The 13,300-nt window shown below is 41.1% G+C and overlaps 1 protein-coding gene across 3 annotated transcripts in view; it reads right to left on the bottom strand.

Moving 5' to 3' along the window:
• LOC147623608 (S-adenosyl-L-methionine-dependent methyltransferases superfamily protein) overlaps positions 1 to 1,522 on the bottom strand; it is a 76,982-nt gene extending 75,460 nt beyond the window's left edge. Inside the window, exon 1 of one of the 3 annotated variants that reach the window (XM_086820177.1) lies at positions 1,202 to 1,522. In XM_086820177.1, the coding sequence (XP_086676303.1) occupies positions 1,202 to 1,253 (52 nt within the window). In that variant the 5' untranslated portion in view covers positions 1,254 to 1,522. Of the gene's footprint in view, positions 1 to 848; positions 985 to 1,201 lie in introns of those variants that run through there. The other 2 variants (XM_086820176.1, XM_086820178.1) reach the window with 2 other exon arrangements.
• Between the last annotated feature and the right edge of the window lie 11,778 nt (positions 1,523 to 13,300).

Below are 13,300 nucleotides of genomic sequence, written 5' to 3'. Positions count from 1 at the left end.
TATTACTGAACCGAACTTGGCCAAATGATCACTTAATTCTTCATTTTCATTCATTTTAAGATCATAAAACTTGAGCTTCAAGAAAACTTTGGAATTATTGAAGTCAATATGATGAACCAAAGAATCCGCGAGGTTGAGACAAGTCAAGACAACGATATATCATTTTGTTGCCGCCACATCTTGTTCTTCAGGTTGAGTGTCTCCAAGATCTTCATCGACTCCAGACACTGCTCCCATATGCCCTCACACATAGGAGAAGCTGTACTTTAGTCTACCATGTACGGAATCCATTGCCGACGAACTTCTCAATGAATGGGGTGCTATCAGACATTAGGAGGGCCATGATGATTTTATTTTTTTTTCGGTGCGCGGGGCACTTGAGTGCAATGCAATGTGGGATCAGAAGCAAAAGAAGGACAAGAGGCAGAGGCGGTAGAACTTTGTATAGAACATATGTTATATACCTAGCACTAACCCTCGGGGTTAGGCACTAATCATGCACCTACACGCCTGTTAGTGTTTACTGACTTGTCATCACCTCTGCTGCCTTCCCACCTCCATGTGACAACCTGGAAAGGCAGTTGGGAATAACTTACCACTAGTAACTCAAGTCGCCACCAGTGCCACAGCCAGAATTTCCAAGCGGGAACTTATTCCCAAGGTCCTTTATACTCCAATATCATGACCATCCCCTTCAAAGGTTGTTCTCTCTAATCTAACTGCAATGTATCGGACACCGTATCTACACTCCTGCAAACACTCTAACCCCGAAAATCCTAGCAGGGCATGTCAACAATACATACGTCGGAATCAGTAAGGCACTGCAGATGTTGAATGTTCAAGATCACTTTTTCATCCATCCTAGAACGGTCGATGTGGCATCATTCATCTTCTTTCTTCCCCAAACTGGAGCTCACAATGCTGGGCTGGCAGAGACCCTAGCTATGTATACATGTCACTGCATCCTCACACATGACGGATGACATGTGGCACCTTAAGAGAGGACCCTCATAGTATGAGGGTGACCCTCGACTTAGCCACTAGCAAACCACATCATTTACTTGACCATAATTCTTTCAGAGAAATATGATTCTTAACTAGAAGATAAAGAAGACGGTAAATCTTTGTTTAGAGGTATTTCAAACAGATGGCTGTCAATAATTACCTCTTTAGAGAAAGGAGCAATTTACGGCATGCTTACCAGCTTCTTCTTGACCAAACAAGGCCGCAGGAGAGAAAAGAGCGGGCTCCATGCACCCACTGTTAATTTCAAACCACACGGGGTGTTTCAAGGTCTGCAAATTATGACTCCAAGGCTTATATAATTTAACAAATCTAGTACGCCTTTGCCAAAGCTTTTGTTTGCCTATGGCCTAAAAAATGTTGTGCTCAACAACAGATGTGCTCTCTCAAAGCTTTTCATAGTGCAAGGTTGGCTATTGTAGGTAGGTGGGTGGGGCAATTATCTCATGAAGATGGCTATTGTAGGTAGGTGGGTGGGGCAATTATCTCATGAAGATGGCCATTGCAAGCAACACATCATGGATGTGAATGGACAAAAAATGTAGGAGCATGAGTGATTTTCATGGAGGAGATGTTGATGAGGGGTCTAAGTTTCAAGATGCAATTGAGTGTATAAGGTCACACATACCTATGTGTCCTACACCAATTAAAACTACCTTGATTAGAACACACCTACCCATGTTGTATAATGAGTTTCGTATCATATAATCTCTACCATCATTAAATTCTAAGGAAAATTCTCATCTTTTGTAATTATTGGAGCATTAAGTACAATCATTGCTCACACCAACCATAGGCCTGGAGCCCCATGCACCACTTCGAATCCCTAACCAAGTGTGCCTATTTTCTAAAAATCAAAATTAGCGAGCCTATTTCATTTAAAAAATCGTGAGCTGAGCAAGACGTGAGATGTGAGCCTACTAGGCATGAGTTCACTAGACCCACGTGAGCCCATTTCATACAAAAAAAGGTGTGAGCCAGTCCAACTAGTTGTCTAATGTGAGCCACCAGACGTGAGTCCAACTAGCCGTGTCATGAGGCAACAAGATGCCAAGCTATAAGATGTGAGGCCACCAAATGTGAACCCCACGAGGCATGAGCCCACCACCACTAGACGTGAGCCCACGGACGTGATGTGAGCTTTAAAAAAAAGGGGGGTTTAAGAAGAACCAAAAAAACTTAGACTTTTAAAAAAAAGACATTTATTTTTACAGCTTCTTGGGCAGAACACTAGTATCTAATTATGTTCAATCTTGCTTCAGTGGTGGTGGCTAATCTCAAAGTCGCAATGTTTCCTTAACATGTTATTGCAAAATAACATCGTTACTGAACATGCTCATCTAGCCAGCCCACCGACCACTCACACTGAGCACTAAAGGCCAATTTACAAGAGAGAATCCCTTTGATGCAGACTTGGTCCGCGCTTATTGGAAACAACAATCTAGTCAATTGTAGTGCATCAAACCATACCTCCTCAAATCCACCCACAGCCTTCGATGCTCAGCATTCAATAAAGTGCTTTCCTATTAAGAAGGCAATGCTCCTTTGATTCTACCTCAAGCTAGGAGTTATGTAAAATGAGCCAATTAAATGTAGGTTCACGTAGAGGAACCATGAAACCCCTAGAAATGGGAGGTTCCATGGTCCTCCAAGCCCCAAATTAGCCAACATGCTTCATAAATAGTGAAACCCCTAGAAATGGGAGGTGCCATGGTACTCCAAGCCCCAGATTAGCCAACATACTTGATAAATAGTGAAATCCCTAGAAATGGGAGGTGCCATGGTCCTCCAAGCCCCAGATTAGCCAGTCGGCTCAATAAATTGTGAAAAAGGACATTGAACTACTCCATTTTTGGGGAAAGATCCAACGAGGGAGAAAGAGTAAAGACCAAGATCATAAAGGTTTGCTCCAACCAAAAGCACTCAAACCATGTGGGATGCCACATACCGTTTCAAACCTTTGGTGTCGATACTGAGTCGGGTTTTCCCCAAGCTGGCCATGGCCAAGTAGCCTAGAAACCATTGTTTGCGATAACAAGTGGGACATGTCTCCTTCGTAGCACCATATCAGGGGCATGCAATCCACAAACTGATTCGCAGACTGATTCGGAAGCACACACAATGCAAGCGAGAGTACCACCTCCTAAAGGAACCCATCATGGAAGCTTCTTCACCATGGAACCAAGTTCAACTTCCTCTCCGTTTGTACTTCTCCATTCAGGCGACAAGGAATAGGGCATTTGGGGAAACGTAAAGAACTAATTATAGAGACTACTTCCAGCCTAGTACGTGTTCCAATAAGGACAATCACTTAATGTGTTCTCAGTCACCTATAAGCCTACAGCCTCAGTTCTAAGTAGGTGTAAGACTAGTGCCATTGGAAATTACACATCCTAACCTTATGCAACATGAATCTCTAAACCTAAAGACAAATGGTTTTGCATAACCATTCCCTTAAATTTATGGTGCCACATGAATATACAAATGATACGCTAAGGGTAACATTTGAAATGCAAAGGGGAGGTTGCCACAAATATAGTAGCTAGAGGTACAAATTTCGAGAAAGTCTAAGGTAATCCACATCTTAAGGATGATGACCAAATTTGATGAAACTAGGTTTCTTATTTAGTACACATAGAGAAGTTTGATTAAGTTTGTGAAGCCATGGAAAGGATTGATGATCCCACCAAGATTTGTTTACTTGGGCTTTACCTTGAAGGCAAAGCAGGGCAGTGGTTTAGGGCACTAAATCCACTTTTATTGTGGCATTTTCACCCTGTGAAGCCAGATGGATTCTTGCTACGCAAATCTACAACCTCAAGCAAGAGGAACGTGAGGCCAAGCAAGACCACATTGCTTAAGCCAAGTATCTCCATATGAGATATAGAGTCCTAAAGAAAGGCTAGATCACTTATCACACATTGATCATTTTGTGATTAGTCTCAAGAGCAAGAGGCTCCATTACCATCTCTACATCTAGACACTACATATTTGATGAGTGTTGTCATGACCTATAGACAATCTACAAGATAGGGATATAGAAGTCCTCCACCTGAACCAAGAGCTATTAATGAGGACACATCATCCAAAGCCTCTGTGAAGGAGCGCAACCACCGCCAACAAAAAGAATCCTAACAAAGGGCATGAGCATGTACGAGTTGGTAGACAATTTACTTAACCGATTAGGCCAGCAAAAGTAATCTCAAGGCCAATGCTAGCCATATCCTTAAGCCAGATACCCACACTTATTCCAAAAAAGATATATAATTTGGTGCATAATTCACTGCCAAAATCACACAAGCACAAAGTGTCCATTACTAAGACCAACACAACATCAGTTTTGTGCTTATTGCCAACACCACAGGAAGCATGACACAACTCATTGTTGATACCAAAAGGAAGCCTAGTAGTTTGAACTCCAACACCAAGACAAATGCTCCATGCACTAAGGTAGCCATTAGCTTTACTAGCCCCACCTAGTTACCCCTCAATTGGAACAAGCTCTAGTGCATGCTACCTACTACTAAAACCTCGTAAGGAGAGGTATGCATAGATCGCCACAATAGCCATATCCACCTTTGGTACCACCATCTCAACTGGTTCCTCCACAGATTACACTAGTATAATGTACATGCAGAGAGAGTTAGAAATACAAGAACATGAGAGCTATGAGTCTTACGAGCAATAAGAATTATGATCCCTATAAGTATCCAAGATATCTAGAACAAGCTCCATCCATAAACTATGCCTCCTTGTTCAAAGCAATGGTGCAACAAAGAGAAAGAGACCAATATGGTACATAAGCTACTAATGTAATGCTTTCAATAAAGGCCACCAAATCCCCCGAGTTCTCTAAAGCACTCCGAATCCCATGCTGAACCCCAATGTCATTTCTTATGATGGCACACATTACAAGTGTGGATTCAACCATGCATATAAGGATTGTCCCAACAAAGTGATTTCCCTAGTGTGGGCAGAAGCATATAGCCACTTCGATGGGCCTTAACTTGTTGAGTGTACAAGGAGGACTTATTCATACAGTCCCCCTTAATGCCATCACAAGGCTCCAAGTTGAGGACAGTAGCCTTAAAGTATCCAAGGCTTCTAATAAGCAAAAAGTTCAAGCTTCAAATTTAAAGCGAGCAATTAAAGAGCATGAGGTGCAAGTCCAAACACCATAGTAGCCCACTGAAAAGGCTAGTGAACTAGAACCGAAGGTCCCAAAAAAATAAGAAAACATTGAAGAGCATATGGATGCAGAATGCAAGATCAATTGTCAAGGCCAACAATATTGTAACCATTGAAAGTGGTTCGAAACATGAGCTCCAAAGCTACCTCCCTTACAAAAAAAATAGGGAGAAAACTCTTGCTCAAACTAGCTCTTTCCAAGGAAATAAACCCACTGACATGAGAAACCTTCCTAAGAAATTCAAGGAGTACCCTAACCCTGAGCTGGAGAAGGACTGAATGAAATATGTCCAAGAGATTTTGAGGAAGGTGTAGGCTGAGAACTATAGCATATCGTTGAACAAGCAGTCGAGTATGAACCACTAACCCCACTTTAGTGTATCCTAGACCTTATTTTAAAGCCAATCATAGAACTAGTGAGAGAACCTCAGAGCTCACCAAAGGCCTTGACCAAACTTGTAACCATCCTTAAAAGGCCGTAGAAAAAGCCAATACCAGAGCCTTTGCCTCTGGAACTAATCCATCTAGACCTCGCATCACTAAATGCAGTGAAAGAGGACTCAATGGGAGGCAAAAGTTGGCCTTCCATGGGTCATCACATGTGAGGTTATTAGAGACACTTCATTTCAAGGTACCACTTCAAGGTAAGATTTAGTGCACATCTCCTACATGCAGCATGTAGCCCACCTCCAAGTTAGTGTGAATATCACCCACAGGACACAGCATGCCACACAACCTTCTTATCCTCAAAATTTTGAGTCCCAATAAGTTCTCTTCACAAGAAAATTCTTAGCTCTTGAAAGATGTATATGATTGGATAAATGGGAACTTAAGAGCCCATATAGTAGAGCTTGAAGAGAATGAAGATGAGCCATGCCGATTGAGTGCTCTCCTTCCTTACCCAAGACCAAAGGACATCCAAAAGTGCCCATAAACAAGTTGGGATACTATCCGATGAAATGAATGTCGTGTTACATGTCGACGATGGTCTCCACAATCATGGATGGTGGGGATGGTGTTAGCATAATCACCAAAGATTATTGGGAAGCTTGGGGAAGCCCACACCACACGAAGGCATAAGTCTTGTGTGGTCAAGCTTACTGATATGCGAGAACACAGCTAAACCATTGGCATCCTTTAGGATGCAAAAATCAAGACCTTCTATGGCATGAGGATTTCAAGAGAGAAGTGGGCTCTACACCATGACCCTCGTGGGACGGAAGACCTTATATGAGACATAAGGCTCCTTTTTAATTGGGAAACTAATAATATTTACATACATAACAGTAACCAGATAGATTTCAAAATAGGAATACTTATCCATGGGTCAAGGCATTCTCACAACAATGAGCCTGATGGCTCTACGGATTTTATGTCTTGGCAAAACTACTGAAGCTTGGAATAAGGTTTGTAAGACTGGACATAATAGAAATAACCTCCCTATTCATGCTTAGTGTAGCTTTCCTTTTGGGAGCCAATAGTGACTTTGAACCAAGGATAGCTAGTGATTCATCTAGCAGTGAGATGACTCCTCGAAAGAAGCCACGTCCGTATTGCCCAAATCACTCGATGATGAAGAACGAGAAAACCACACAGGAAGCCTAGGAAGTATGTTTGTAGATCTTCATTAGCTTCCTATATTGAGGTTATGGATTCACACAACTTAAACAAGATCACCCTTCAGGCCAAGGTAGTGGTCACAAAGGGTGACAGAGCCCATGAGCTCTGAACAAGTCAAACTTTGTTAGAGTTGTGCCAAATGTAAGATTATCAAAATCAAGGCTAAGTGTCAAAGAAGGAAGCTAAACTCAAAGAGCAAAATGACGAGTATCAAGAAGAAGATATGAGGCAAGTCCTTGAGTACTTCAAGTCTTACAACATTAGGGAGAAGCCCGGGCAAAGAGCCTCATGCCTCTATGATGACCTCAACTAGCTCACGGAAGTAAGGAAGTAAACTTTGTGTCCATGGTGAAGAGCTTAAGCCACTATTCAAGAGCTAAGGAGGCAAGCAAGAGGCAAGAACAAAGCAAGCAAGGAAGAGGTACATGAGTAAGAACATCATCATCTCTTCCTCTTCATCTCTGATTGAGGAGCTATCTTTGCAAACCTGGAGGTGCCTGTAAGGTGCGTAGTACTTTATGTTGTACTTTTGCAGCCAGAATTGTGTTTCGAGAATGTTTCAGTCTCACTTCATGGTATTTTTGGCAGTTATCGGAAGTTCTAGTTGATAACTTTCTTTGCTCGAAGTCTAGATATTGCAGTGCATCTTGGGTGTGCAGACAGTGTTTGCGTATGAATTGTTGTTCTTGGGTGTATGTACATGTACTCTAGTTACATCTAATGACATACATGTTGTGCTGAAGTATCATGACGACAGTCACATAAGATGCTATTGTATTATAGGTTACATCTAACGACATACATGTTGTGCTGAAGTATCATGACGAGAGTCACATAAGATGCTATTGTATTATAGGTTACATATATACATTATCTAATTTGCAAACATGTTTGATGGAATCAATCAGACTATAAGTGAGAAGTCACATAAGATGCTATTGTATTATAGGTTACATACATACATTATCTAATTTGTAAACATGTTTGATGGAATCAATCAGACTATAAGTGAGAAGCTAGACAAGAACAACTTCCATGCTTGGAAGTTCAGAATGACCAATTTCTTGATGAGTAAAGTATTTTGAGAGTATGTCAAAAGAGACAATGAGGAGCCTCTAGAGTTGCTTGAAGAGAATGTCACTCCAGTAGATATAAAGGCATTCAACCACGGTGTAAGGAAAGTCATGTATTGGCTTTCAATTAGTGTTATAGACATAATGATAGGACACATATAGGATGCCAACACTCCAACAGTTGCATGGCAAAACCTAATGCAGATGTTCCAGAGACCAACACACAAAGGCAAGGAAATTGTAGCTAAAATAAGAGCTGCATACTGTGGAGAAGAAAAGCATGTCTACCACAATGAGTATGCTTTAAAGATCAAGGGTATTATTGAATCCCTTGGATCTATCAATGTATCGGTGGAAGATGATGATTCAGTGGGAGGTTGTCTAAATGGTCTTGGAAAAGAGTACAAGCCATTCAAGACCTCCATTGTAGTTAGAGAGAATGTTCCCAACTATTGGGACTTAGTGTCTATGCTGATCATAGAATAAAAGTCTTTGGGTGAGGACTCTTTTTCACAAAGCAAGAACACATCAAAATAGGTCTTCTACTCCAATTGAGGTAAAGGCACAGGCAGAGGTAGAGGTTATGGTTGAGGCCAAGGTGGTGGCCGACATGGAAACTAGAATTATGGACAACAACAGTCTAATGATCTGTAGAGCAGAGCAGTAGCAATCATACATAGGTGGAAGAGGCCAGTCTAGATGTAGGGGAGCCAGAGGGACCGTTATCGTTTGGCAAAGAAATCAGAGTGCAAATAGCATAGAGTGCTATTATTGTGGCAAACCAGGCCATATGGCAAAGGATTGCTTTAAAAAGCAGAATGACATTGAAAGAGGAAAGTTGCAGCAAGGAAACTATACATCATCTAATAAATAGGGTGGTGATGATAGAAGTGAGCAACTGTTTGTGATCACCACATGCTCAATTTCATAACAAGAGATGTGTCAGGATCTAAAGATATATGGTATGTGGATTCTGGTGCCTCTAACCACATGACCAGTCATCGTAAGTGGTTTAGATTCATGAAGAAAATGAAAAAACTAGGCTATATAGAAATAGGTGATGATTCTGTACATCCATTGCACATGTTGGAAAAGTGCTATTGTCTATGTACGATGGAAAAATGAAGTACTTGTTGGTAGATGTACTTCATGTTCCAAATATTACAAAGAACTTAGTTTTTGCTAGACTGATATGGTTGAGTAGGGTCTGCAACTGAGGTTTAATCCTGAAGAATGTTTTGTGGAAGACTTCAAAAATCAGTGTCACTTGGTTACAAAGGGTAACAGAAATGGCAGGATGTTTACTTTGGATGAAAAAATGCTTGATTTAAAGCAGCTATGTTTGTGCGCATGAAACAGGTGTCATTGCACAAGCGCATTGCTCAAGTCTATGAAGGCCCAAAATATTGTTACATGTTTACCAAAGTTTAAAGTTAATGGTATACATAAAGTATGTGAAGCATGCCAGCTTGGTAAGCAAGCCAAACATGCTTTCCCACATGAAAAGAATGTCAGTGCAAGGCCATTAGATGTTGTACATTCAGATGTATAGGGACCGACCAAGACTACAACAATTGCAGGTTATAGTAGGTACTATGTTAAATTCATTGATGATCACACTAGGAAAGTGTGGGTTTATTTCATGAAGGAGAAAAGTGAGGTGTTTGCTCACTTTCAGAGAGATTTAAAGTTTTGATCGAGAAGAAAAAAGGCATACAAATAAAATACCTAAGATCAGATAGTGGGGGAGAATATATCTCCAAATGGGTTTAGTGATTTCTTAAGAAAGCAGGGAATTAAGAGATACTTTACATGCAAGTACACTCCGCAAACGGAATGGTGTTGCAAAAAGAAAAAATGGGCACATTGTAGAAGTGGCACGTGCCTTGATGTCTAAAAAGAATATGCCACATTATTTTTGGGTAGAAGCTACTGTGTACATTATGAACAAGACCCCCACTGTAACTGTGCATGGTACGATGCTTGAACAAAAGTTTACAGGCATAAAATCAGATGTGTCTCACTTGAAAGTGTTTGGGTGTATAGGTGCATGTTCCCGAGGATGTGAGAACAAAGTTGGATCCAAAGCCAAACAAATGCATATTTATTGGCTATGCTTTAGAGAATAAAGGTTATAGATGTTATAATCCTACACTCATGAGATGCAAGTAAGTAGAGATGTCGTCTTTGATGAGATGGGTAGCTAGTATGCATCAGCAATAGCGAAGCAAAAAAAGATGTAGATGTAAGAAGTATTGATGCTACACCACATGTAGAGCACAACAATCATAGGTGCTTAATGGACCTGGAGGGTCCTCTAGTAGTGAATCCACTGTTAGTTTGTGGTCAGGCATGTGGAAGATAGATGTAGGTGCACATGTATCTTGCAAAGAGAAGAAAAAGGTAGATCAACCTTTTGTGCATCATCTGTCAGCAGGTCACTCATATGTGGATGGTAACTCTAGTGGCTCTGAGTAGAGACTTGATGAGGAGCTTGGCATTCCGTTTGTGGTTACCCCTGGTGTAAGGAGAACCAAGGCTATTTTAAGAATACCTAGTAGTGATCTAGGTGTATGCAGGTCTATGAGAGTTAGGTACCCCTGGTGTAAGGAGAACCAAGGCTATTTTAAGAATACCTGGTAGTGATCCAGGTGTATGCAGGTCTATGAGAGTTAGGTACCTTATTAACAGGTTGAGATATGGTGGATATACATCCCATGATTATGTTTACATGGTTAAAGCAATATAGGAGTTGGAGCCCACTTGTTTTGAGTAGGCACTTGGAAATAAAAAATGGAAAGATGTCATGAATGAAGAGATGGTAACATTGGATGCAAAACACAACATGGAAGTTAGTGCCTTTGCTTTAAGAAAAAGAAAGCAATTAGATGTAAGTGAGTGTATAAGGTGAAGCAAAATGTAGATGGTTCAGTGAGGAGGTATGAGGCAAGATTGGTTGCCAAGGGCTATGCACAAACCTATGGCATTGACTATGAGGAGACATTCAGCTCGGTTGTGAGAATGGCAACTATGAGAGATGTCATTGCTATAGCTATAGCAGTAGCCATAGTAAGATTGGTTGCCAAGGGCTATGCACAAACCTATGGCATTGACTATGAGGAGATATTTAGCCCAATTGTGAGAATGGCAACCGTGAGAGATGTCATTGCTATGGCTATAGAGCAGTAGCAAAAGGGTTGGTCTTTACATTAGATGGATGTAAAGAATGCCTTCTTGCATGGTGATTTGCAAAAAGAAGTATACATGATGTAGCCACCAAGTTATGAGAGTGATGCACACCCATATTTTGTGTGTAGGTTATGTAAAGCCTTGTATGGCTTGAAGCAAGCACCTAGATCATGATCAAACAAGATTGAGGAGTATCTTGTTACCATTGGATTTTAGATATCCAATGTAGATTTTTCACTTTATGTGAAAAAGATATATAGAGGGATCGTGCTATTAGTCATTTATGTGGATAACTTGATTATCACTTGTGATAGTGATGCTGACATACATGATGTTAGGAGGCTTTTGAAGCAAAAGTTTGTGATGAAGGATTTGGGTGAGCAATGATATTTCTTGGACATAGAGGTGGTGAGATCACCTCATGGCACTTTGTTATTACAGAGGCAGTATGGCTTGGACATATTGTCCAAGTATGGTATAACACGATGTTAGCCTATTTTAGTGTTATTGGAGCAGAACACAAAGCTTTCCGCAAATAGATATAGGTGAGCTTTTGAAGGACTCCACTATGTATAGGTAGATAGTGGGTAGCTTGATCTACATGACCATTACTAGGCCAGACTTTTGGAGGACCCCACTATATATAGGCAGATAGTGGGTAGCTTGATCTACAGATATAGGTGAGCTTTTGGAGGACCCCACTATGTACAGGTAGATAGTGGGTAGCTTGATCTACATGACCATTACTAGGCCAGACTTGAGCTATGTTGTTGGACTTGTGAGATAGTTTATGTAGGCCCAAGCCACACTTGGATGTGGCTAGACGGATTCTCAGCTACATAAAGTCCACAGTTGATTATGGACTTTTCTATAAGGCTAGTATAGTTATACAACTAGATGGATACACAGATGTTGATTGGGTTGGTAGTGTCAAGGCATGAGGTCTACTAGTGGCTTTATAATTTTGTTTGAGAGTGTTACTATGAGTTAAAGCAGTAAGAAACACCCAACAATTACCTTGTTGAGTACAAAGGCAGAGTACCAGGCTACTGCCATGGTAGCTTGCGAGGTAGCTTGGTTTTAGAAGCTACTTATGGTGATATGGGTGAGCTCATGGATAAGGTAATTATCATTTATTGTGACAACATGAGTAGCATACATTTGGTTAGTAACCCAGTATACCATGCTAAAACAAAGAACATTGAGGTAATTATCATTTATTTTGTGACAACATGAGTAGCATACATTTGGTTAGTAACCTAGTATATCATGCTAAAACAAAGAACATTGAGGTGCATTATCACGTTATGAGGGAGAAGGTTTTAGCAAGTGATGTAGATCTGGTATATGTCAGCACATAGGATTAGGTGGCTAACATCTTCACGAAGGCATTGGGCATAGAGAAGCTCCATAGGTTCAGGAGCTTACTTGGAGTGTAGAATGTGGAGTTGAGAGGGTGAGTGTTGAGATATTGAGCTCAACTAGTTTTGTGGACATTGATGATGCACGTGGGTGATAGTTTCTACACTTATGCAACTGGCATGGTTGGTGAGATTTTGGTTGATATTCTACCAGTTGTGTGACAACCACTTTGGAGTACTAGAGTTATGGTATAGTTACAATGCCAGTGTTGTTAAACCTAACACACTACCTTGCACACAAGAGAGAGAGAAAGGATAGAGAGAGAGAGGTATTAACATCGGTAGAATGCAACACGAGGAAATATACGACCAACGGTGGGACTTGAACTCGAGCCTTGCAACATACAAGGCTCGAGTCTAGAGAGTTGCACTTAGCCAACCCTAATGAGGGTTAACTCCTCGATGTGAAGCCGCTAGGGGCTCACTCCACCTCTACTTGTGTCACCCAAGTAGAGATTCAATGGCTAGGTAGAGAACAAGAAGGAGGGAGCTATGGAGCTAATGGGCTATGAGCTCTTGTATATAAGACATTTTATAAAATATGAAAAGGTACAATCCCATTAGTCTCATTTGAGTCTTGCCTCTATCTCTCTCTCTCTCTCACACACACTCTCATGAGCTTGTGGTTGCATGCTTGCTTGTGGTGCTTGCATGCTTGATTATTGGTGTGTGCTTGTAGGGATGGTGATGCTCTAGCTTATCTCCCCTCTCTTTGCTCTCTACCAAGTCCCTCTTGCATGCATGTGGCATAAGGTGAAGGTTGAGCTTTCCATATCTCCCTCCTTC

The sequence above is a fragment of the Cibotium barometz genome, chromosome 26, assembly GCF_041138505.1.
Source record: "Cibotium barometz isolate CiBa-2024 chromosome 26, ASM4113850v1, whole genome shotgun sequence".
Classification (NCBI taxonomy): Eukaryota; Viridiplantae; Streptophyta; class Polypodiopsida; order Cyatheales; family Cibotiaceae; genus Cibotium; species Cibotium barometz.
Note: the sequence above shows the minus strand (reverse complement) of the source record. Positions and strands in the feature narration are given on the sequence as shown.